This window comes from Benincasa hispida, chromosome 8 (assembly GCF_027475165.1).
Source record: "Benincasa hispida cultivar pf3 chromosome 8, pf3_genome.v1.1, whole genome shotgun sequence".
Taxonomy (NCBI): Eukaryota; Viridiplantae; Streptophyta; class Magnoliopsida; order Cucurbitales; family Cucurbitaceae; genus Benincasa; species Benincasa hispida.
The window spans coordinates 67,167,148-67,193,351 of record NC_143485.1 but is presented as its reverse complement, the minus strand read 5'-3'; the positions used below and the strand labels follow the sequence as shown (position 1 = coordinate 67,193,351).

Here is a 26,204-nt window from a genome sequence, read left to right as displayed (position 1 = left end):
GGTTCTTCTTGATGGCCTTTCTTCTTCACATTTAACTGCCCATTTTACTCTGTTCAACTATTCAACTTCGACCCAATTTTCTCACTCTGGAGAGCTTGTGCTGAGCATCGGCAAGTAAAGAAAATGGCGCAATTCTGGAAACCGGGCACCGAGAAGCCCCAACTGCTCGACGATGGAGAAGGTGGCGTCCTTTTCTTTTCTTCTTCGTACTCTTCTTCATCTGGGTATGTTCATCTTCTTCATTCTCTTTCAGTGTCAATGCCTAAACATATCATATTTCTCTTCACTCTCCTGTTTATAAGATTTCTTGTTTGTCTTCGTGGAATAGGTTTGGGTTCTCGAGCACTGAGAAGCAGAGGCAGAGGCTTCCTGTTTATAAGTATCGCACCGCCATTTTGTATTTAGTGGAAACTCATGCCACCACTATCATTGTTGGTGAGACGGGTAGCGGCAAAACCACTCAAATTCCTCAGGTCAGCTCTTTATTTCTATATGCTTTGTGGTTTGGCATATGTCTGACAGAAAAGATTTCAAGAGTTCAATTGAACTTCGATACCTTCACTATTTAGTTTGTTAATTTTGTTATTACATTTTCTGCTAAGTGCAGTACCTCAAAGAAGCAGGTTGGGCTGATGGTGGTCGAGTAATTGCCTGTACCCAACCTAGACGACTGGCTGTTCAGGTGTATTACTAGCTTCCTCGTCATGCTGCTACATTATGCAGACGGATAACAACAATTTTTGCTCTATATTGCTAACAGTTGCTATAATGCTGTTGTGTTAGCTGTTATATCACGTAGCTTTCTGCAATTGTCTTTACTCAAGGAAAACTTTGGATGTCTTAGTTTTGAACTGACTATAAAGTTATGATGTGAATTATGTCAAGATTCTGTTTGATGGACTAAGCTTCTTGCTATTGTTGTAATTTCTAGCTAAATATTTAATATAGAAAGTTTAATTTTCCCTTTGTTATTTCAGGAAGTATGAAGTATTATTCATGTGGAAAACTTGTGAGAATGCTTGGGCTGAGTTTGCCCATAAAGTTATTGTCAGCCCAATCCTTCCCTTTTTCACAGGAATTGTCATTTGAAAGTATAAAATGCTTCTATTCTATTCCATGACTGAGAATAGAAATTACTAGAGATGATATAAAGATTAATTCAACAAACTTCTGGAAAAAAAGTCCACCTTTATTTTTTTTTTGCCATCTTATTTTCTTCATGGATCGTGTCCACCAACTAAACAGCGAATAACATTGAATTTAACATTACTTAGGACATATCATATTATAATTTGCTTCTCTGGTGTAGAAGAATCAAAAATAAAAAAAGTTGATATGATACTTGTCCTTTCTATTATATTTATAATTGAACTTTACTACTGTTCTGCTGGGGTTGCATTTTTGTGTTTTACGTAATGCGTAAGAGGACTTGGATCACGTATGGAATACTGAGTTGTTTTCTGTACTCAATGTTTGGGATAGTTTTTGTTGGAGCTGATGCATCACCAACCATTATGGTATAGTGAGGGATCCTTTGACATGCAACTAACTCTTAGAGGGCTTGAAAGGCTTTGGGGAAGGTGTGGGCAATGCTATGGCTAGGTTTCTATGCTTCTTTTGGGGTTGGATTTTAAGAATTTTTGTTATCATACAACTAACTTTTAGAGGGCTTGAAACGCTTTGGGGAAGTTGTAGGCAATGCTATGGCTAGGTTTCTATTCCTCTTTTGGATTTTAAGAATTTTTGTTATCATACTTTGTTTTTTTTTTATTCTCAACAATTGAATCTCTGTTTATAATTACTAGGTTGTTTCCTCTGTACAAGCTCCTTTTTAGTAGGGTTTTTTCATTTTTTTTAAAAATATTATTACTTCACAGGCAGTTGCTTCTAGGGTAGCTGAAGAGATGGGCGTTAAGCTCGGAGAAGAAGTTGGTTATACAATCAGATTTGAAGATCTTACAAACCTAGTGAGACCTTTTCTTCGTTCAAGATCAATCTCTTTAATCCTATCTTTTCAATGCAAAATAAATCTTTGCCAATGAAATGTATTTTTCTTGTAGAATTGTTGTCCTTATGTCATGTATATTGATAGGTTTTCTATTTTTGGCAGCACAGGATGTGACGAGGGTAAAATTTCTCACAGATGGTGTGTTACTCAGAGAGATGATGGACGATCCTCTTTTGACCAAGTATAGGTATTGAATTAGCTTTTTGTAGAGTGGTCTCGTTGTTGATTTTTTTTCTTTTTTAATATCTGGTCTTTCTAATATATTATCTTATTGGTTTCTCTAACTACGATTGGACAGTTTCTTTTCCATTGTCTGTTAAATATTTCTAATGGTCATTCACATGAACATTTTGAATTTACAAAAGAGAGCTTGTTGTTGATCTGTATTCTTTTATATGGATCAGTTCTTGTCATATTATGCTATGCTTGCAATTCTTAATTTAAAAATTAAAATAATTTTGTTTGACCATTTTAGTGTAATAATGGTGGATGAAGCACATGAAAGGTCTATCTCAACTGACATGTTACTTGGCCTCTTGAAAAAGGTATGAAAATCATTGATCAGGACCAAGCATGTACTTTCAGTAACTTGGCAGCTTAAACATTCTTTAATTGTGTTGATTGGTTGTAATCCAGATTCAACGGCGACGACCAGATCTACGATTGATTATCTCTTCTGCTACAATTGAAGCTAAATCAATGTCAACTTTCTTCCAAACCAGGTTATATTTTCTTTATTATTACTGTTATTATTATTAACAAAATTTGAACTCATTATCTGAAATCGAACTCATTATGTTTTTAACTTTGAAATGGATAGCTGCTCATTTTTTTTTTACGAAGAAAAAATTTAATTGATAAATGAAATAGAGTAATACTCCAAACACCTTATTGGTGAGTTACAACAAAAAGTCGTTGATTGGAAATTATAAAAGATAAGCTATAAAGGGCAAAATGGTGCTTATTTTTATACCAAAAGAGAGTTGTAGAAAGAATTATATCCATAAAACAATCAAAAGAAGAGGAAACATCCGACGTCCCTAAAAATACGACCATTCTATTCACCCCACAGATGCCAAAAAAACGCACAGATGAGAGCCAACCATAAAATCTTCTTGGAATCATGAAAAGGATGACCCACAAAAACAGATGCCAGAAGATTATAAACGTTGTTGGGAAATGGCATAGACCATCCAAAAGCTTCCAAAACAACAATCCAAAATGGGGAAGCAAATGGACAATGCATGAAGAGATGACTAGGGAACTCAACACTAGATTCACACCTGACGCACCAAGAAGGGGTCGAGTGCATATAAGGCATCCTCCATTGCAAACTATTTGCTGTTTTAATGGCTCCAAGCCTAAGCTCCCAAAGAAAGATTTTAATTTTCTTGGGACAATGATGCTTTCAAATCACCAAATAAAGACTTTTATCAGAGGGTTTGCAATTCCAACCAAATGCTCACGAGTGATTTAACAGAATAGCGCAAAGAAGAATCAAGAGGCTAAGTCCAAGAATGGGGGAATTTTGAAGACAAATTGGAGCCAAAAGATGAGAAAAACTAGCCCATTCATTTGTTTCCAGATCGTTAAGGTTGCATTGAAGGCGCATATCCCATGCATTGGTTGTCTGAATCCACACATCAGCCACAACAACATCAGGAAAAAGAGAGGTGGTGATAAAGCCTAGGAAACACAGTCATAATAGGACCACAAATAAGCCATGAGGTAATCCAAAAAGAAAAGAAGAAGCCCCATCACCAAGGGAACGTTGCACACTACTAGCAACCAAGTCAATAGTCTGGCAGATAAATCTCCAAGGGGATTTAAATAAACCTGATTGAATAGTTTTTGGGCAACCTCTTCCAATCACAAACGCATAATATTTAGCACCAATAAGCCTTCGCTGTAAAGCATGCTCTTCAGCAAGAAATCTCCATATTCATTTAGCCCAAAAAGCCAAATTACGATGTTGAAAATTTCCAATTCCAAGGCCACCCATCAATTTTGGAAGTTGCATAGTCTCCCAATTAACATTATGCATATCACCATTACCACAAGAACTTTCTCAGAAAAAATCACGAACCAACTTATCCAAAGTCCTTATAACCACACTAAACAAAGATAAGAAGTAAATTGGCAAACTAGCAAGAGACGCATGGACAAGTGTATTGCGACCACCCTTAGTAATGAAAACATACTTCCAATTTTGGAGCTTGTGTTGAATTTTAGGCAGCCAAATAGAAACTGTTTTTTGAATTACCACCCAAAGAAGAGCCAGGTAAGTAGATGGCCGATGTCCCTATTTGCAACCAAATGTAAACAACATCCATCCTATCTTAGAGTTAGTAATATGAATCCCAAGCAACTCGCTCTCGTAAAGATTAATTTTTAAACCAGAGGCCCTAATATATGAACAATCTCAAAAAGATGTTCCAAAATAGTCCGATCAGTCATGGAAAGCAAGAGCGTGCCATCAGCAAATTGAAGATGGTTCAAATAGAAAGAGGAAGCACTGATAGGATGGGTGGCAATATTTTTCAGATGAGCACTGTGAGCCAAAAGAACACCAAGGCAATCAACAACCAAAATAGATAAAAAAGGCAAGAGAGAGTTACCTTGGCAAATGCTGTGGGAAGGGATGATTTTTCCTCGAGGTCTACTATTACTAATTCTTGAAAATTTAGGGAAGAAAAGAAAACACCAGAGTTACGTGGAAAATCCTAGACCAGAGAGAAAAAACCACGATAAGAGTTTTTTATTTTAATTCAGATACACAGTACACGATACAGGAACAGGTATAAATAACCAAACAATGAGAAACCCTAGACTGATAAAAGACAAAAACGCCCTTAGGGCTAAAATATAATTTCAACACTAATGATAGAATAATTAGCTCTAGAGATACAAACCCTTGATCCAAGATTGCCAAAGGAAACCAAAACCCTTGGTTTGAAGAACATCTCCAAAAACTTCCAATCAACAGTATCAAAAGCCTTCTCAAGAGCCAATTTGAGAACCATACCTTCTTTATGAGAGATAGTTGGTAATTTGTCCGCTTATAAATTTTGGGCAGTGAGGTTTAATGCTTTTCTTTAGCATTAGTCACTAAATTGTTTTGTAGTTATGATATTGGTCTTGTTCTTTTGGACTGGAGTCCTTTCTGTCGTTAGCGTCAGTCTCATTTTTTTTGGGCTTGTTTTTTTATATGCTTTTGTATCCTTTCCATTTATTTCAATCAAAGTTCAGTATCTTAACCCCAACCCCCTGCACCCCAAACACCCCCCCCCCCCCCCCCCCCAAAAAAAAAAAAAAAAAAAAAAAAAAACTCAAACCTCTGCAGTCAGTGCTACTCAGTCTTATGAAGCTAGTTGAATAGGAATAAGAAATCTCAAGGGTGTCAGGTTGAATGAGTGTTTGTACTCTACATTTGTTGCCTTTTCGTGGAGCTTTTTGGTCAAAGGAGTTTTGTGTGTTGTGTTCCCAAATTTTGGTTGACCATCCCCTTTTTGTGGGTTGTCGTAGTTGTTTTTTGTTTTATGTTTTATGTTTGTTTTTGTGTGTGTGTTTTATATCTCCTTTGATTGGAGAGTTTTTGTAGAATTGGTGGCTTCCCTCTCTTGTTTGTGTATCTCATCTAATCAAATGAAATGTTGTTTGATTGTTTTTTTTTTTATAAATACAACTTAAACTAAAGTAGAAAACACGTTATGCAATTTCTTTTTAACTATCCAACCAATAAGAATGGATATTGAAGCCAATACTGATTCAGACAACTTCTATTTTTTATAAATTAGCAAAAGGCGTAGAGGACTCGAAGGTGAGGGACTTGAACCAAAGGTGGATCCTGCAATCCTATCAGTTGAGGTAAAAAATTTGGTGAAGATTTCATATTGTCAGGCCATCTTTCTCTACTTTAGATATTTTTTAATTATTTATTATTATTTAATTTACAACTTCTAATTGAATAAATGAAATGAGACGAATGCTCAAAAGATACAAACTCCAAGAGGAGTGAATGAAGAAATAGAAAAAGCACAAAAAGGAAAAGGAAAAATTCCGGAAGAAATATAAATTGGGAGATGCAATGTTTCATTTTCTTCATGTTGTTATTTTGTTTGGAATTTGTTGACGTTCATATCCAATGGAAACTGTAACTGAAGCTAGTAATACCTTCTGACATACAGGGAAGAGGGTTTAATGTACAAATCTTTTACCTCGAGGAGCCTGTTTCGGATTATGTCCAGTCTGCTGTTTCAACTGTATTATCAATTCATGAACAGGTGACCTCTGAGATTGTGTATATCATTATTGATTTACTAGTAACTGCATATTAACATGTGGTAAAAGAACTCATTGGTACATTTATAGCTGATGCATGCATTTTTCAATTGCGTGCAATTAATTGTAAAGACAGTTAAAATAAGTAGCATCAAAAGGGTAGCAGTCAAGTATGAAGTTAACTGCTAGTTGTAGACTTCCATTACTGTAAGTTGGATGCTTAGATCAGCACACAACTAACCTGTTCAAGCAGGCGTATGAAGATTATTGCACAAGCAAGTAGATGTAAATAGTGTACTCGTGAACTCATTTGTCTACAATTTAGTCAAAAGCTGAATTGACTTTCAAGAGATAATTTCCATTAGGAAGAGTTGAGAGTGGATTTCCACTGTTAAGAACGTGAGTTCTAGGCTTCTAACATATGAACTGTGCGATTGCAGCAGCTACCACAAACCATCATTGTGGCTGATTTGTAGAAATTGGTTTTTAAGAAGCTTAAATGGACTTTCTGTGGCATGTGAAAGTTCTTCAGATAGGCAGAAAATTTTGTGTTCCTTAAACCGTAGCATACCATAATGTAATGTTTCTCGTTAAACAATATTTTTGTTAAATTTATGTTTGTCCCGTAGGAACCTCCAGGTGACATACTTGTATTTCTCACTGGCCAAGATGATATTGATGCTGCTGTTCAATTACTTAGAGAGGAAGAGCGAAATGACAGAAAAAAATCAGGTCTTTTCGTGCAACAATCTGTTTAGATTTGGGCTATGGACACTTGTTGATTATGTAGCATCTAGAACTTGAAATAGTATGATAGGAATGTTATGTACTCACGAGGATTTGTTACAACCCATCTTTGTTAGGGTCTCATCATCCCTACAATTTTATTTTTGTTAAATTTGAAATAAGCTTAATTCAGCATTGTTTTTCTTATGATTTTCTTTTCCTAGCACCGCAAGAATCTAAGCTTGTACCATTGAGTTGTAGATCCGACTTCTTATAGTTTTCTTATTTATGGTTGTTGGTACAAAAATAAATGATGAAAACACTAAACAGTTTGTGCTCTGCCTGAAAACTACTCACGATTTTACTTAGAGTTGATGCATATGGTAGATTTTGGTTCATTTCAGAACTAATTTACATTCTCTTCTTCAGAATTGATCGTCTTGCCTCTGTACTCTGGGCTTTCACGTGCAGAGCAGGTCAGTGACGAGTTACCTTGTATCCTAGTGAGACGATTTGATTTCTATTGAATATTCATTTCCTTTGTCTATACATTTATGATATAAAACTGTGTAGGAGCTTATTTTCTCACCGACCCCCAGGGGGAAGAGGAAAGTAGTGATTTCAACAAATATAGCAGAGACATCGTTAACTCTAGAGGTTAGATTTGTGTTTTATTAAAAGACTTTTTCTTTGCTTGGCATTCCTTACACTGTACTCTTCTGTTCTGTGCAGGGAATTGTCTATGTTGTTGACAGTGGGTTTTCCAAGCAGCGGTTCTACAATCCTGTAATTTCATTTATCTTTTACTTCATAATGAGTATAAAGGTTTATGGTTTGTATCTTCCGCAAGAAGTTGAACTTCTATTTCTTAGTAACCCGGATCAATCCATTTTTTTATAGATCGATATAGTAGTTTGGCTATTACTGATGCTATATATTCTTGATGTGTTTTGATAATTGTGTGTTTATGGCTTTGATAGTAAATATTATCTTTACCATCTTTATTCGTGGAGTATCTTTTATGTGGATTATATAGGTGATGATGATCTAGAAACGTGTTGTTAATTTACCTCCTCTTTTGTAGATATCAGATATTGAAAGCCTTATTGTTGCACCTATATCTAAGGCCTCAGCTAGACAAAGGACTGGTAGGGCTGGAAGAATTCGACCTGGGAAGTGTTACAGGTCTTCATCGTTGCTATTAAGTACCAACTACTGTTATATTAATATTGACCTACTATAATTAATTTGAATTTATTAATCTGTAACAATCAAAGACATCAATGAAGTTATGTTCACTTTTTTATTTACTCCCTGTAGTATTAAGCTGACAGTCAAGGACATGAAACCTTGGCAGCATTCTCTCAACTATTAAAATGGAGTCAACAATTTGTCTCTCCTTCCTTAGGAAGAGTTAATACTCCATACTTTTGAGGAAGTTTCCCTCCTTGATAGGGCCGTTTGAAGACCTAGATTTTATCATTTGAAGCTAGGAGTATATTGACTCTGTTTGGATTTTTTTTTTGTTGTTGCTATTTTGGTATCTAGGTTGTTAGACACATGAATTGCAGGGGATGATTGAGGAGTTCATTCGTCAGCCTCCTTTTTGAGATAAAGGGAGGTTTTTTTGGCAAGTTGAGATGTGTGTTATTTTGTGGGGTCTTTGGAAAAGAAACAATAAAACTTTTTAAGGCTTAGAGAGGGGTCCTTATGATGTTTGGTGGTGATAATCTTTGTTATGTGCTAACGTGACCCCCTAACAAATGAGTGAATTGGCAGCTACATAGAATATGATCTAAATCCTCTTCCAAGAGGCAAATATCCCTCCTTATTAGAGTCAAGGGATAGATACTCAAAAGAGATAATAGAGTTGAGTTGACACCTCCGTCGTCTCCTTATTAAAAAGGAGGAGCCTCCTTGAGATAGATATCACGGATGCCAAAGAATGAGTAGAATGCAACTTTGTATCAAACAAATGATATAAATGAATGAACAAGGTGCCAAGAGGTTTATCTCCCACCTATCCGTCCAAATTTTTTGATCTACTAAAGTTAATGCCACTGCCAATCATAATTTTCTTAGACAGGTTCACTTCTATTCAGAAAGACCTCTAGAAAATCTTAGCATCTTGAGGAAACTCCGATGTTTCTCCTTATTTCTTGTGCTTAAGAGTATTATATTTTGTGAAGTGCAGGTGATTGATTTAGATTTGATATCTTCTTGTACGGAAGCCTTTGAGGAGATTATTTTGTTTAATTGGGAACCAACGAGAAATTGGGGAAAAGGTTCCCCTTTATTTCACTGTGTGATGGAATTGTTGAAAATAAAAGCGTAGAGAAGAGAATAACACACAGTTATGTGGAAACCCTAGTACAGGAAGAAAAACCACGTTATAAAGACTTTTCTTATTATTTTAATCCGATACACTGAATACACAAGGGCACATTGTATAAATAGACAGTAGGAAACCCTAGGGGTCTACCCAATTACATAAACGCCCCTAGGTTAATAACCCTATTTTCAACACTCCTCCTCAAGTTGGAGCATAAATATCGACAAGGCCCAACTTGCTTACACAATAATTAAAGCTTTGTCTCAGTAACCCTTTGTAAGTACATCAGCAACTTGTTGATTTGAAGGAATATAGGAGATGCATATGTTTCCACTGTCCAACCTCTCCTTAATGAAATGTCTGTCTATCTCTACATGTTTAGTTCTGTCGTGTTGAACCGGGTTATTTGCAATACCGATGACAGCTTTATTGTCACAAAACAGTTTCATCGGAAGCTCATTATCTTGCTGGAGATCTGATAATACTTTCTTCAACCAAATTTCTTTACAAATCCCCAGACTCATGGCCCTGCCCTAGTTTATAGTATTCATATGTTTATTGTACTCATATGTTTCTCACTTAAATTCAACATTGTGATACTCTACTTGGAGTTTTAGTCCAAGTGGGAGTTTGTTAGATTTTATGTCCTAAAACTCGTAGTTTGTAAATTAATAAACATATTCTGTTTTGTTTTTTGATAAAGTTGTTATTGAAATTGTAATCTTAAATCCAATAAACTAAGGTCCTGGGGCTATTTAATGTAGTTTGAACTTTATGTAGTGGCATAAATGTGGATTAAGTTCAAATATATAGCCAAAATGGTCTATAGTATATGAATAAGGTTGGGTGCCTTATTCTAGGGACACTATGGATGCGGCCCACTTTGTAGTTAGTACAAACGATGTGATCCTGAATTGTTCATATAAAGATATATGAGTGGGGGGCATCCTATGTAAAGAGTTTGCATAAGACTGAACCATGAAATAGTCACACTCAGCCTCAACACTACTTCTAGCAGCAGCTCCTTGTTTCTTACTTCTCCAGGTGACAAGATTACCCCAGACAAACGTACAGTACCCAGACGTCGATTTTCTATCAACAACAGACCCTGCCCAGTCAGAATTAGTGTAGGCTTCAACTTATCGTTTTTCGGTCTTTCTGAACATTAGACCTTTGCCAGGGGTTCCTTTCAGGTACCGAAGGATACGTTCAACTGCTGTCATATGATCCTCACATGGAACTTGCATAAACTGACTGACAACACTTACTGCATAAGAAATATTTGGTCTTGTGTGAGACAAGTAGATCAACTTCCCGACTAACCGTTGATACCTTTCTTTATTAACAGGAACTCTATCATTCTTATCATTAAGCTTCACATTGTACTTTACTGGTGTGTCAACAGGTTTACACCCAGTCATGTCTGTTTCCTTTAGTAAGTCCAGAGTATATTTTCGTTGAGAGACTGATAAACCTTCTTTTGAGTGAGCTACTTCCAGCTTCCCGAGGTCTTTAATTTCAAATTCTCGGGCCATCTCTGTTTTGAGCCCCATGATCTCTGCATCATCATCCCCAGATAAAACAATGTCATCAACCTAGACAATAATAACAACTATCTTCCCTGATGTCGATCTTTTTATAAAAAGAGTGTGATCAGAATGCCCCTGAACATACCCCTGTGCTTTTACAAAAGTTGTGAACCAGTCAAACCAGACCTTTGGAGACTGTTTCAATCCGTATAACGACTTCCTCAATCAACACACCTTGTTTTTGAATTGACTCTCGAACCCAGGAGGAGGACTCATATAGACTTCCTCTTCAAGTTCTCCATTCAAAAAAACATTTTTAACATCAAGTTGGTGTAGGGATCAATCTTTATTTACAGCAACTGACAAGAGCACTCGGATAGTGTTAAGTTTGGCCACAGGAGAAAAAGTTTCAGAATAATCTACTCCATAGGTTTGAGTAAAGCCTCTTGCAACAAGTCTAGTCTTGTATCGGTCAATTGTCCCATCTGACTTGTATTTTATAGTAAACACCCATTTACATCCAGCTGTCTTGTGCCTTTCAGGCAAAGCCACCTGTTCCCAAGTTCTATTCTTCTCGAGAGCTCTTATTTCTTCCATAACAGCAGACCGCCATTCTGGTTTTTTCATTGCAGCACTTATGTCATTTGGAACCACCTCAGCGTCCAAACTAGTAGTGAATGCTTTGAACTCGGTTGCCAGATTACTATATGTCATGTAACTATGTATAGGATATTTAGTACATGAACGAGTGCCTTTCCTCAGAGCTATAGGAAGATCAAGTGATGCATCACGTTCTTTCAACTCTTCAGGCTCATCTCCATGATCAACCATCTGTGTATCAGAGACTTCTTCTACATCATCATTAGCAAGAATCATTTCATTCTCTGCGTCTCCCCTTCTGCCATTTTTTCAGTATTACTACTTCCTTCTCCCTTTTCTTTCCTGCATTCATCAGTCTCCATGCATACATCAACATCATTAATTTCAGGAATGGACATACCTGGATTTGATGACGGGTTTGACTCATGTACTAGAGTGATAGTTCTGGCTCGATAGGTGACACTACTTTCTTCCTATAGTAAGTTTTCCAAGGAACTTGATTTGTAGGAAGGATCGGATTGTCATGCTCAGAACTAGGTTTAGACAAGGTTTGAATGGAAGCTGATTCTAAGGGAATAGCATATGATGCCAGTTAGTCTCTTCATTCATGTTCTCCCCTTGAAGATGACTAACAGGGAAAAACGGCTTATCCTCGAGGAAGGTGACATCCATTGAGACATAGTACTTACGAGATGACGGGTGATAGCACTTATATCCACGTTGATGAAGTGGATATCCAACAAAGACACACTTTTGAGCACGAGGAGCAAATTTTGTGCGGTTTGAATCATGAGAGTGAACAGAGGCAACACAACCAAAAACCCGAAGATGAACATCAGAGATTAATCGAGTGGTTGAAAAGGACTCTTTAAACAATTCTAAAGGAGTATGAAGATTAAGAATACGAGAGGGCATCCGATTAATGAGATGGGTAGCAGTGAGAACTGCATCCCCTCATAGGTATGACGGAAGAGTGACAGATAACATAAGAGACCGGGCTACTTTAACCGGATGACGATTTTTACGCTTAACTACTCCATTTTGTTGCGGAGTGTAAGCACATGAGCTCTGGTGGACAATACCCTTAGAAACAAGAAAATCCCTGAAGGAGGCATTGAAGAATTCTCGCCCATTATCACTTCGTAAAATCCCAATCTTTGTTTTGAACTGAGTTTCGATAGTTGTATAAAATTGTTGGAAAATAAACGACACTTCAGATTTTTCAGTAAGGAGGAAAACCCAGGTAAGGCGGGTGTGATCGTCTATAAATGTGACAAACCACCGTTTTCCAGTGGAAGTAGTAACTGGTGAGGGACCCCATACATCACTATGAATAAGGGAAAAAGGACTCGAGGGTTTGTAAGGCTGAGACCGGAAAGAAACACGATTTTGCTTGGCACAAATACACACATCACAATATAAAGAAGAAGTATTAACATTGCGAAATAAATGCGGAAATAAATACTTCATATATTGAAAATTCGGATATCCTAAACGGAAATGCTACAACATAAAGTCATTTTCAGAAATAGAGAAATTTAACGACATAAACCCAGTTTGATGATCATCTCTAGAGGAAACTTCTTCAGAAAGGAAGTAGAGTCCCTTATCGTGCTGGGCAGTGCCAATCGTCATCTCCGATTTCAGATCCTGAAACAAAACGGAATCAGGTGAGAAAATTGCCTTACACTTCAAATCTCTTGTTATGTTACTGACAAACAACAAATTATAAGATATTTTAGGCACATGTAAGGTATCACGTAGAATTAAAACGTCAAACGGAGAGATATGACCTTTCCCCGCAACAGGGGCAAAAGACCCGTCTGCAATGCGAATACGCTCATTTCCAGCACTTGGGTTATATGTGTCAAAAATAAAAGAGTAGGGAAGAGAATAACAACACAGTTACGTGGAAACCCTAGTATAGGAGAAAAACCACGATAGACACTGATTTTTATTATTAATTCTGATACACAAAGTACAAGAGAATAGGCCAAATAAATAGACTAGTGGGAAGCCCTAGGGTACACATAATTACTAAAATGCCCCTAGGGTTACAAGCTGCTTTTTCGACACTCCCCCTCAAGTTGGGGCGTAAATATCAATAAGACCCAACTTGCTGATACAGTAATCAAAGCTTTATCTTAGTAATCCTTTTGTGAGCACATCTGCAATTTGCTGATTTGAGGGAACATAAGGAATGCATATACTTCCGTTGTCAAGTCTTTCCTTGATGAAGTGCCGGTCGATCTCAACTTGTTTTGTTCTGTCATGCTGAACAGGATTATTTGCAATACTTATTGCTGCCTTATTGTCACAAAACAGTTTCATTGGGAGCTCATTGTCTTGATGAAGATCTGACAACACTTTCAGCAACCAGATCTCTTCACATATCCCTAAACTCATGGCCCGATACTCAGTTTTTGTAACTAAAGATTTATTACTGACGAGCCATGGCAATTGCGCCGATCAAAGCAGCTAAAAGAATGATCGAAATGAGACTACTCCTGGCCATAACTCCCTGTTTCTTGCTCCTCCAGGTCATAAGATTACCCCAAACAAATGTGCAATACCCTGATGTTGATTTTCTATCAACAACAGACCCTGCCCAATCAGAATCAGTGTAGGCTTCAATGCAGCGTTTATCAGACTTGAACATTAACCCCTTACCTGGTGTACCTTTTAGATATCGAAGGATGCGTTTAACTGCTATCATGTGTTCTTCACAAGGAGCCTGCATAAACTGACTGACGACACTCATTGCATATGAAATATCAGGTCTCATATGAGATAAGTATATCAATTTTCCAACTAACCGCTGATACCTTTCTTTATTGATCGGAACACTGTTACTAGTATTGCTGAGCTTTGAATTATATTCAACTGGGGTGTCAGCAGGTTTGCACCCAATCATTCCCGTTTCTGTTAGAAGATCAATCATGTATTTCCGTTGGGACACTGAGATTCCGTTCCTAGACCGGGCTACTTCCATTCCGAGAAAGTATCTTAAATTCCCAAGGTCTTTAGTTTCAAACTCTTTGGTCATCTTTGCTTTGAGTTTCACAATTTCAACATCATCATCACCGGAGAGCACAATATCGTCAACGTACACAATGAGAACTGCTACCTTCCCTAAAGTTGACTTCTTTGTATAAAGTGTATGATCTGAATACCTTTGGGCTTGTCCTTTGACAAATGTGGCAAATCTGTCAAACCAGACTCTCGGAGACTGTTTCAACCCATATAGTGACTTTCTCAGCCAGCAGACTCGCTGTTTGAACTGATCTTCAAATCCGGGAGGAGGATTCATGTAGACTTTCTCCTTAAGTTCTCCATTGAGAAAGACATTCTTTATATCTAGTTGATGCAAGGGCCAATTTTTGTTAACTGCAACTGATAGCAATACTCGGATAGTATTGAGTTTAGCTATGGGAGAAAATGTCTCGGAGTAATCTACCCCAAAGGTTTGAGTAAACCCTTTGGCAACTAACCTGGTTTTGTACCGATCAACAGTCCCATCTGACTTGTACTTTATAGTGAAAACCCATTTGCACCCAACTGTCTCCGGATCACCTGGTCCCACGTTCCATTTTTCTCCAGAACTCTCATCTCCTCTATAATAGCAGCTTTCCAAACTTCAGTTCCCATTGCTTCCTGTATGTTACTCGGTATCACCCCTGCATCTAAACTAGTGGTAAAGGCCCTAAATTCTGATGACAGGTTACTATATGTCATGTAACTATGCATGGGGTACCTTGTACATGACCGAATACCTTTCCTCAGGGCTATTGGAAGATCAAGAGAAGCATCATATTCCTTCAAACTATCAGAATTTCCATTGTGATCACTAGTCTCCTCTTCCTGTTTCTCATCTTCAGAAATCACGCCTTTTTCACCATTATCTTTAGTATAACTCACATTTTCTAGAGCTGTGTCTGAATCGTCATTCACTGTCGTCTTCCCATTTGCTATAGTGGTGCTATCAGCACCTTTCCCTCCTTTTTCCTCTCTGCACTCGTTAGTACAAGTATCAATCTCATTAATTTCAGGAATACATGTACCTGATGTCAGGTTTGACTCATGGACCGGAGCCGGAGATGCAACAGGTGACGCTGTTTCCTTCCTGAGATTTTTCCTATAGTATGTTAACCATGGGACATGATTGGTAGGAAGGATAGGACCAACATGTTTGGGAATAAGGGCAGACTCCAAGGGAATTGTTTATGTGGACCAGTTAGTCTTTTCACTAGAGGTCTCCCCCTGAAGATGGCTAACAGGGAAGAAGGGCTGATCCTCAAGGAAGGTGATATCCATGGAAACAAAATATTTGCGAGAGGATGGGTGGTAACATTTATACCCGCACTGATGGAGTGGATACCCAACAAAGACGCACTTTTGAGCACGGGGGATAAATTTCGTGCAGTTTGGACCATGAGAGTGAACAAAGGCAACACAGCCAAAAACTCGAAGTGGTACATCGGAGACTAAACGAGTCGTAGGGTATGACTCTTTTAAACAATCTAGGGGTTTTTGAAAATTGAGGACCCGGGAAGGCATTTGGTTGATTAAGTGAGCAGCAGTAAGGATGGCATCACCCCATAGGTAAGACGGGAGTGATGTGGATAGCATTAAGGACCTAGCAACTTCCACCAAATGACGATTTTTCCTCTCTGCTACCCCATTTTGTTGGGGAGTGTAGGCACACGAACTCTTGTGGATAATCCCTTTGGAAGTAAGAAACTCCTGGAAGGAAGCGTTAAAGAATTCCCGCCCATTGTCACTTCTCAAAATACCAATCCTGGCATTAAACTGGGTTTCCACAGTGGCATAAAATTGTTGGAATACAGATAACACCTCGGACTTATCAGTGAGAAGAAAGACCTAAGTAAGCCGAGTGTGATCGTCTATAAAAGTGACAAACCAGCGTTTCCCTGTGGAGGTTGTGGTTGGTGAGGGACCCCAAACATCACTGTGGACTAAGGTGAAGGGTTTGGATGGTATATAGGGTTGGGAGTGAAAGGAGACATGACTCTGTTTAGCATGAATACACATTTCACACTTTAAAGAAGACACATTAATATTGCGAAATAAATGTGGAAATAAGTGTTTCATGTACTGAAAGTTCGGATGCCCTAATCGGTAATGCCATAACAGAAAATCATTCTCAGAGGTAGAAAAATTTAAGGAGACAAGGTTAGTCCTATAATCATTCCTAGAAACATCATCAGTTAGGAAGTAGAGTCCCCCATCGTGCCGGGCAGTGCCAATCGTCGTCCTCGAGCTTAGATCCTGAAATAAAACAGAGTTGGGTGAAAAAACTGCCTGACAATTCAAATCTCTTGTAATCTTACTGATGGATAACAAATTATATGAAATTTTAGGAACATGCAAAATGTCCCGCAAAACCAAACCCTCAAACGGAGATAAATCCCCTTTTCCTGCAACAGGTGCGAACGACCCATCTGCAATCCTAATTCGTTCGTTACCAGCACTTGGATAATATGAGAGAAACTGATCAGAGGTACCAGTAAGATGATCCGTTGCCCCTGAGTCAACAATCCAAGGTTTTTTACCGTTCACACTAATAAGACCAAAAGACTGTATATTGCCTGACTGGGCGATGGTACTGATTCCAACCGTACTCAGGCTGGTCGTATTGTCAACTGAGGGAAACACAAGCAGGATATTTGTAGTAGGTAAAATAGGGAAAGAATTTACCGGGCTTTCATCTGGGTATTGGGTCGAGCCACAACCGGTTGGAAACGGGGCAGCCACTAACGGTTGGAAGGAAATCGACGGCTGGAAGGTAGTCGTTGGCTGGAGGCAGTTGTCGGCCTGTTGTTGGTCGAATGCGCCTAGGGCAGAATCGGAAAGGTGCTGTTCTCTTTGTCGGATGAGTGGGTTCGCCGGATCTGACGCGAAAACCCTAGGGTACGTCGGCGCAGTTGAGTTTTTGTAGGTCGAAGCCGAAGCCCTAGGCTCGATCGGAAGCTGTCGAAGGTCTGAAGCCCTAGGCGCGATCAGAAGCCCACCTTGTTCGTCGATCGGAAGCTGCAGGTCGAAGGCGCAATCGGAAGAGACTCTGTTTGTCGAAGGATTGCTGCGGATGCGGACGTCCCCGATCGGAGCCAGATCTGGTCCACCTCGCGATGGGTCTGAGGGGTTGCTGCGGCCGTACCTGATCGGAGCCGTACCTAAGGGATCAGTTGACGGCGGCGCGAGACGAGGCAGATCGACTCTGTTTGTGTATTCTTCAGATCTGTCCATGTGCGGCTCCCATTGACGGCGGCTTTCTGTTGACTGCAACTGGACGACAGAAATTAATTCCGGTAAGGCAGCTTGAAAACACTCCTTTACCGCGGCTCGAATAGCAGTTTTCATATCAAAACTCGAAGATCCACCAGTTGAAGGCGACTGTGGATGGTTCTCTTCCATAATGGCTAGGGTTTCGTCCCTTGCTCTGATACCATGTCAAAAATAAAAGAGTAGGGAAGAGAATAACAACACAGTTACGTGGAAACCCTAGTACAGGGAGAAAAACTACGATAGACACTGATTTTTATTATTAATTCTGATACACAAAGTACAAGAGAATAGGCCAAATAAATAGACTAGTGGGAAGCCCTAGGGTACACATAATTACTAAAATGCCCCTAGGGTTACAAGCTTCTTTTTTGACAATATGACATAAACAATTCTGAAGAACTTGTAAGATGATTTGTGGCCCCTGAGTCCACAATCCATGGTTTTTTACCATTTATACTAATAAGGCCAAATGAAGGGAAATTACCTAATTGTGCAATTACAGTCACCCTAACCGTACTCAAGTTGTTCTTACTGTCAACGGAAGACTGCTTCTGAGTCTGTTCATCTACTGAGTCACTTACCAGGGCACGACTAGTATTAGATTTGTCATGAGACTGTCGTCGCCTGCTGTTTGGAGGCTTCCCGTGCAATTTCCAACACTGGTCCTTTGTGTGCCAAAGCTTCTTACAATGTTCACACACCGGTGGGGGTTTTTTATCGCCATCAACATTGGACGATTTTGCAACGAAGGCAACTGCGTCAGTTGTAGGAATGGGATTATTCATGGAAAACGACCGATCCTCTTTAAGCCGTATTTCGGAGCAGACTTCTCTAAGTGAAGGAGTCGGGCGTTGGCCTAATATTCGACTACAGCCACCATCGAATTTAGGATTTAATCCAGCCAAGAACACGGTCTGCCTCTTCGATTTTCAAGCATTGAGCCCCATCTTGTGCATAGTTCCAGACAATCTCTCGACACAAGTCCATCTCTTGCTACAGCATCGACAGTTTGTTAAAATAAGTTGTAACGTCCATGGATCCTTGTTTGCATTCATGGACCTGTTTGTGGAGCATATATAGTCGAGAGGCATTCTGTCTTTTTGAGTACAAATCTTGCGCTGCCTCTCAGATGTCCTTGGCGGTTGCAGCATATAATAATGGTCTGCCTATTTGAGGCTCCATACTATTCACCCAAACAGAGCGTAACAGTGAGTCTTCTCCTTTTTAGATTCGTTCTTGTGGATCGCCTGGTGCTGACTTTGGAATCTCCCCTGTTAGGTACCCAAATTTGTGATGCCCTTCCAATGCCATTAGGATTGATTGGGACCAAGAGAAATAATTCTGGCCATTTAATTTTTCCCTTACAAGAAGTCCTGTAGAATTGCCCATAGAACCAAATAAATAAGAAACGTTCGGCAAAATAGGGAACGAGTTTATCGGGTTCTCTGAATAGACTGGTTGAACCGGATTGGGATTTGCGCCAAACATTGTAGCCAAATCTGAAAGCTATTGTTGCAGATAAGCCAACCGTTGTCTCACATCGTTTGGGTAATGGATCGAACCACAAGTGTTTGTTGAAATGACGTCACCGGCTGGAAGGCAGTCGCCGGCAACTGTGAAGAACCCAGCCGACCGGATGACTCGAGATGATTGCTGGTTGGATGGCTCGCTGTTGGGTAGTAGATTGCCGGTTGGATAGCTCTCTGTTGGTCGAACCTGTTTGACGTGGAAGATCGGTCGAACCCATTTGAGCGGAAGGTCGGTTGAACCCAGCTGCGTTCGCGCTCGGTGTGGCTCTTTGGAAGTCAATTGAATCTGATGCGAGCTGGCTGATCGGCGCGACCTCAACTAGCGCAGATGTCTGAGACGGCGCGGTGGACTCCCAACAGCGCGGAAGGCAACACCCTACCACCTGTAACGACAAGATCTATCTGTCTGCGATCTGCCTGTCCGTTGATCGGAGCTTCTGTCTGGTGCGGCGGTTCCCATAGACGGTGGCTCTCCGTTGACTGTTGTTGGACGGCCGAAAGTAACTCCAGTAAGGCTGCCTGAAAACACTCTTTTACAGCCGCTCAAATAGCCGTCTTCATGTCAAAACTCGAAGTTCCATGTGCAGAAGATGACTTTGCTTGATTCTCTTCCATAACGTCTAGGGTTTCGTCGCCTATCTCTGATACCATGTTAAAAATAAAAGCATAGAGAAGAGAATAACACACAGTTACGTGGAAACCCTAGTACAGGGAGAAAAACCACGATATAGAGACTTTTCTTATTATTTTAATCTGATACACTGAATACACAGGGATACACTGTATAAATAGACAGTAGGAAACCCTAGGAATCTACATAATTATATAAACGCCCCTAGTTTAATAACCTTATTTTCAACTGGAATCATATGAAAGTCATAGTCGATTGCCATAATTGATGATCATCGTTGATATTCTGAGACCCACCTTGTTCTTTAGGAAAAATTTCTGCATTATGCTGTATTGAACTAGAATAAGCATAATTCTAATCACTGCTTTTTCTGCTTAACCATGACTTACCAGCTACAAGTTATCTTCTAAAAAGTTTCTACTGAAAGTGGCACGTCAAGCTTATTTTAGTTGATCTTTGTGCCTTTCATTGTCTTTTCAATTTCCTCCCATTTTTCTTAAATTATTGCCGCTCTCCGTTGAACAAGTTATAGTTGCATTGGTCGAGTTGTTAGTTTATTATGCCCCATTTTTGGAGATTAATATTATGACATTTTCTGCCATGCATGGAATCAAATTATTATAATGCTACCAAGTACACTTGTCCAGTCTGTTTCAACTTATTCATTCAACTTTTTATGTGGCTTCAAGCAGGCTGTATACAGAAGAATATTTCATGAATGAAATGCCCGCGGAGGGTATTCCTGAGATGCAAAGATCAAATCTTGTTACCTGTGTCATTCAGGTAAATGTTTTTGTTATAGTACATGCATTGCTACGATGACATATGCTGTTTCTTCTTGCTGACAGTTGAGGATGATATACAGTTATTCACCATGATTAGTATCAGAAGCTATAAAATAATACGGCACACTTTTGGCCCCTAAAGTTTGAGTTTCGTGTCCGTCTCTAGCTTTCAACATTGAACAATTAAATCCTCAATATTTAAAAAATGATCGATTTTAGTCTCTCTGCTAACAAAATCTTTTAAATAATTAACAGTTTGCTGATGTGACAATTTTAATATAAAAATAATAATAATAGTAATTAACATATATATAGATATATTTTTATAAAAAAAGTTCATTTTATCTCTCCTCTCCCCCCATCCTTTCCACTTCCCCATTTTTCTTTCCTTACCCATCCTCCTCGGCCATTCCCCTGTTGGTTATTGGCCAACTGCTAGACAACACTACACTTTCCCCCCACCGGCTACCAGCTCACTGCCTGCATTACTCTCCTCCATCAATCCGTAAGAACCAAGAATTTTAGCTCCTTGTGTTCGAAGAATAGTAACATGGTTCGATGCTAAACCCTCGAAAAAAAACGAGAAAATGTCGAAGGAAAGGAAACAAATCAAGTCTGACGTGTCAATCTTTTATTCCTGAAGCGATATCTACGATCTCAAGCATCAAAATTCCTTTTTCTCAGCTCCAATATCGTCTCTTTGCCCTTTAGTTCTGTAACTTTGTTCTATGGTATATTTTTCAATAGTTTTCTCCTCTCAAACAACGTTAAAAAAGTATACATTTTTGAACTTGTGACGTCATTGAGACGTTTTAATGTTGTACCTTAGTGATTACAAACTGGTTTTGCATCCGAAGCATCAAGATGCTTAGAAGGAAATGTGGAGTGTTAGCCATTTCATTCAGATTGAGACACCATGAGCAATTAGCATTGCCCTAATTTATCGTGGCATTGGTAGTGTTGACGATGCTGTCCCCTAGGGTCTTACACTAGAATTCCTTTTACACTTCCTGATTGCTTATATTGTTGACTCTTTTCCCAATTCACTTAAATTTCTGGATAATTCCTTCAAAGTCTTTGTTCTACTCCAAGGGCTCAATTCCTACCAATTAAATAGATACGTTCAAGAAAATAGTCAAATAATTACTGAGACTAACAATAATTTAGTCTTAAAAATAGCTGCAGTGAGCGCTATCATAGTTCAACTTAAATACTGTCTTTTCTGTTCTGCTATGTTTCTCATCTCGAATTATTATTTCAGTTGAAAGCCTTGGGAATTGATAATATTCTAGGCTTCGATTGGCCATCACCTCCATCTCCTGAAGTAATGGTTCGGGCATTAGAAGTTCTTTATTCACTTGGAGTCTTGGATGATGATGCAAAGCTTACTTCACCAGTTGGGTTTCAAGTTGCAGAGATTCCACTTGTACGTTGCTTGCAGTCATGTACACAATGATATTGTTCTTTTAGCTTATATCCTCCAATATTTTTGCGATTTAGAATTTACTATATGCCATCTGCACATATTTTTCTAAATTGAATTTAATGCTACAATGGATGCATTGATCAAAGATTTCAGTCATCAATAACATTCTAATACACATGATTATCGTTCTTTCAATTTTGTCTGCTCATTTTTTCATTTAAGTCTGTTCAAGTACATTTGTATCTCTATATCTTTTATCTATATCTGTCTACATATCTGTATTGCTAAGAGAACCACTTTCATTAAGAGGAATGAAATTATTCAAGTGTGATATTATGTTTGTACAATATTATTGAACATGTGTTCCCATTTCTAAAAAAAATTCAGGAGCCAATGATCTCAAAAATGATCTTAGCTTCTGGTGAACTTGGGTGCTCAGAGGAGATAATTACAATAGCCGCTGTACTGTCAATCCAGGCAAGTCTTTATTTTTAGTATACCCACAAGAATGTCAAAAATGATCTTAAAGCTCATGCCTAGAAATTAAGAAATTCACCTGTTTAACTGTTGAATGCCTCACAATTTCTCATTTCTTGAAGCTAATCTAATATCAAATATAACCACAAATAATCAGTGATTGATTTTAGTCCTGCTTGTTAAAATATATGTTTACGATTAAGATGTCCTCTTGCAGTCCATTTGGGCTTCTAGTAGGGGAGGGCAAAAGGAGCTTGATGAAGCAAGGTTGCGATTTGCTGCAGCTGAGGTACTGGTGCTGAAATTCCTTGCAAGTTATATTAATAAGGGAATACAGACCATCTAAGCTGATCTTGATAGATTCATCAATTCCTGTCAGTATGATTAGCATTTTCATGAAACAGTCATCTTGTTTGAAAACTAGGTCAATGTTGTGTTAAGAATCGTCAAGAAGTTGCTTTTGCTGTCTCAATAATCATCTTATGATTAAAGTGTCGATGAACACATTCAGTGTATGACTAACGACTAATTATCTCGATGTATGCAGGGCGACCATGTGACCTTTCTTAATGTGTATAAGGGATTTCTTCAATCTAATAAATCTTCGCAGTGGTGTCACAAGAACTTTATCAATTACCAGGCTATGGTATGTTTTTAAAGTCCTACGTGTAAGCAAAGCATACAAAATATCTCCCTGCATTTCATTGTTTACCATGCACAATTTTTTCAGTGTTTACCCCGCCCCAAAAGAGATGGAGCATGAGATCTATATGGTCTAACATGCACATATTTCCAAAAATATTCATCATAGTATTTCCGAACTTCCAATTTTGTGCAGAAAAAAGTTATGGAAGTTAGAGAACAACTCAGAAGAGTAGCACAGAGATTAGGAATCGTCTTGAAAGCAAGTGAAAGAGATACGACTGTGAGTTCTTGCCTACTTTTATCATCACCTTTATATTTATTTGTGCATTTTGGATGGTATTTGATATTCTCCAATTTCACCTTTGGTACTTGCTGTTCCATCGGAGTTCATAATATCTGATTAAAATATCCTATTTTTCATTTTCTTCTTACAGGCCGTACGCAAGGCGGTAACTGCTGGATTTTTTGCCAATGCTTGTCAGTTAGAGGTGAGCAAATTCCTGTTCTAATTTACTTCTGTTTCTCTATGTTTTCCCTTTCATCTGATTCATGGAGAAATGTACTCGGTAGATACAGGCGCTGGCCACCCAAATTTCTAGATTTTGTTTCCTATCAGCATCTCCTTAAATTTTGAAGTGTCTTTTTGAATATCTCATCTGTGGTCGTTGGTGCAAATTTTTGTCTTCTCTTTGCCTTTTGTAATCCTATTCCTGGCGTGGGAGGTTCTCTCCTTCTGGTAACTTCATTTGTTCAATGAATTAAGTTTCTTATTTTAGAAAAAGAAAGGATTTGAAAATCTTTCTGTTTAGAAACTTAGTAAATACACATACTGATTATTTAAGTTTGATCTCTTGGTTAACAGTTTGTCTCTAGACATACATTTAGAAACTGATGGACCGTATATGCCGATAAATTTACTCGTCTGTAGGCATACAGTCACAATGGAATGTACAAGACTGTCAGAGGTTCTCAAGAAGTTTATATTCATCCCTCTTCAGTGTTATTCAGGTTAGTTTTATCAACCGGTTTGATAAGGCTAAAACGTTGGCTGTTGGATTGAGGTATATTGAGCAAGGTATCTAGTACCTGACCAATGATTTGAACAATATTTCCTAATTTTTTTTTTCAAGCATGAAAACCTCAGGATTAGAAGTAGTAGGATTTATTCTCATAATAAAATGAAACCCGTCTTTCAATTCGGCTGTTAGAAGTAGTAGGATTAGAAACTGGACTGGAAATAGAACTTGACGCAAGAGTTTTGAAACTGGGAGGCAAAGCTACAATCTGATCCATATTTGCTAAGCTCCTCTTGGGTGTGTGTTGCAGAGTTAATCCAAAGTGGGTCGTATATCATTCGCTCGTGTCAACTAACAGACAATACATGCGTAATGTCATCACCATTGATCCAGGATGGTTAACCGAGGCCGCTCCCCATTTTTACCAGCAGAGGCAGCTCAGTCATATGCCTTACTGATCTTGCATTTGGTCTAGACTTATTAGAAGATGTCAACGTCAACCAGTACTGTCAGATTTAAAATCTTGAGATTGAAGATCATGAACCGCATTAATTAAACGGGAGTTAAAGTAGTTGGAGCAGGAAGATTTTAACGTGAAAGGATTATTCTTTTTTACCTTGTGACATTAACTAATTGAACAAATAGTTCTCTTTAAAATTACAAGTCAATTGATGATTGTATTGTTAACTTCTTTTTCACCATCTATGAAAACTGCCTTCAATTGTTGTATTGGTTAGAGCGGGTTGAACTGCAAAGTTAGAGTGCGATTTATTATGGGAAGTTTACATCTAAATTCTAACATCTTCCATTCTATTGATATTTGTTCATTAGTGAATTCGTTTATTTAAAAAGTTGATAGAATCGTGAAAATATATACATTAAATCGTGATAAAAAAAAAAAGGATTTTTCATTGAATGACATGCAAACTATATTCAAGGGGCAGTTGTAAATGTGATAAATTATTACAAAAAAACGAATAGTTAAAGAAAATTTGTATATGGTAAACAGTAGAACATAAATGAATGCCACTATGATGCAGAAAGAAGTAATGTATGTTTAGGTTAGTTATTGAAATGACAATCAACATCCAATTTAATAATTGATATGCAAATAAAGCGAATCATGAATGGATCTTAGAAAATTTTAATATTTGTAAATATATTTTAAAACTCACTCTTACGAAAATAGAATTTTCCTAATAGTTCGAAAGATAAATGGACAAATTATATTTTTCGTCTGGAATTTGGAATTAGTAGGAATTCGTTGGTGGTTTAATAAAGAAATAGGGATCGGTGAAATTATAAGTTTAGAACTTGAAATAGAAGATTTGTGTCAAATAGGTCTCAAAATTTCTTGTGTTGAATGAAGTTTTTGAACTCGAAAAATGTTTAATAAATCTTTAAATTTTTTACTTTATGTGTAACAAGTCCTAAAATTTCCAAATTCATATTTTCAAGGATAGTGATCTATTAACATTTTTTTAAAAAAATTCACGGACTATTGGACATAGAATTGAAAGTTTAACCTTCTATTTAACCGATAATTCAATTTCATATCTAATAGATTCGTTAATTTCAAAAAATGTTTAATATGTCAAGAAGTAATGTGACCACAAAATTATAAGTTTATTTTTAGATACCTACCTGACATTTTAAAAGTTCATGAACATATTAAGTACAAAATTAAATGTTTAATAATCTATTAGATACTATTTAAAACTTAGAAATATATTAGATATATATATATATAAAACGTCAACAATTAAATTTGTAATTTAACCAAAATGACATGTTAGGAGATTTTTACATTGATAATATTATTAATTTAATATTAGATTGTGTTTTTATGTGACTTTTCTTTTTCTCCCTTCTTTACCTCTTTTACATACTATCATAAGTGCATGATGTAAATT

The 26,204-nt window shown here is 37.9% G+C and overlaps 1 protein-coding gene across 1 annotated transcript; it reads left to right on the top strand.

The window, feature by feature from the left end:
- Positions 1 to 25,027, top strand: LOC120083007 (RNA helicase family protein). The gene is made up of 23 exons (XM_039038478.2): positions 1 to 224; positions 329 to 473; positions 608 to 682; positions 1,878 to 1,967; positions 2,116 to 2,195; positions 2,484 to 2,553; positions 2,645 to 2,730; positions 5,806 to 5,875; positions 6,196 to 6,291; positions 6,919 to 7,021; positions 7,445 to 7,491; positions 7,589 to 7,672; positions 7,748 to 7,801; positions 8,100 to 8,200; positions 20,635 to 20,725; positions 21,989 to 22,153; positions 22,541 to 22,630; positions 22,848 to 22,919; positions 23,178 to 23,276; positions 23,469 to 23,555; positions 23,710 to 23,763; positions 24,204 to 24,283; positions 24,602 to 25,027. Exons 1-23 carry the CDS (start codon positions 124 to 126, stop codon positions 24,747 to 24,749), a joined length of 2,088 nt encoding a protein of 695 aa, XP_038894406.1. The 5' UTR covers positions 1 to 123; the 3' UTR covers positions 24,750 to 25,027.
- The last annotated feature ends 1,177 nt before the right edge of the window (positions 25,028 to 26,204 follow it).

Coding starts and splice junctions, on each gene's coding strand:
- LOC120083007 (XM_039038478.2), top strand. CDS start 124: ATGGCGCAATTCTGGAAACCGGGCACCGAGAAGCCCCAACTGCTCGAC. Junction 225..328: donor TCGTACTCTTCTTCATCTGG/GTATGTTCATCT, acceptor TTCGTGGAATAG/GTTTGGGTTCTCGAGCACTG. Junction 23,764..24,203: donor CCAATGCTTGTCAGTTAGAG/GTGAGCAAATTC, acceptor ACTCGTCTGTAG/GCATACAGTCACAATGGAAT.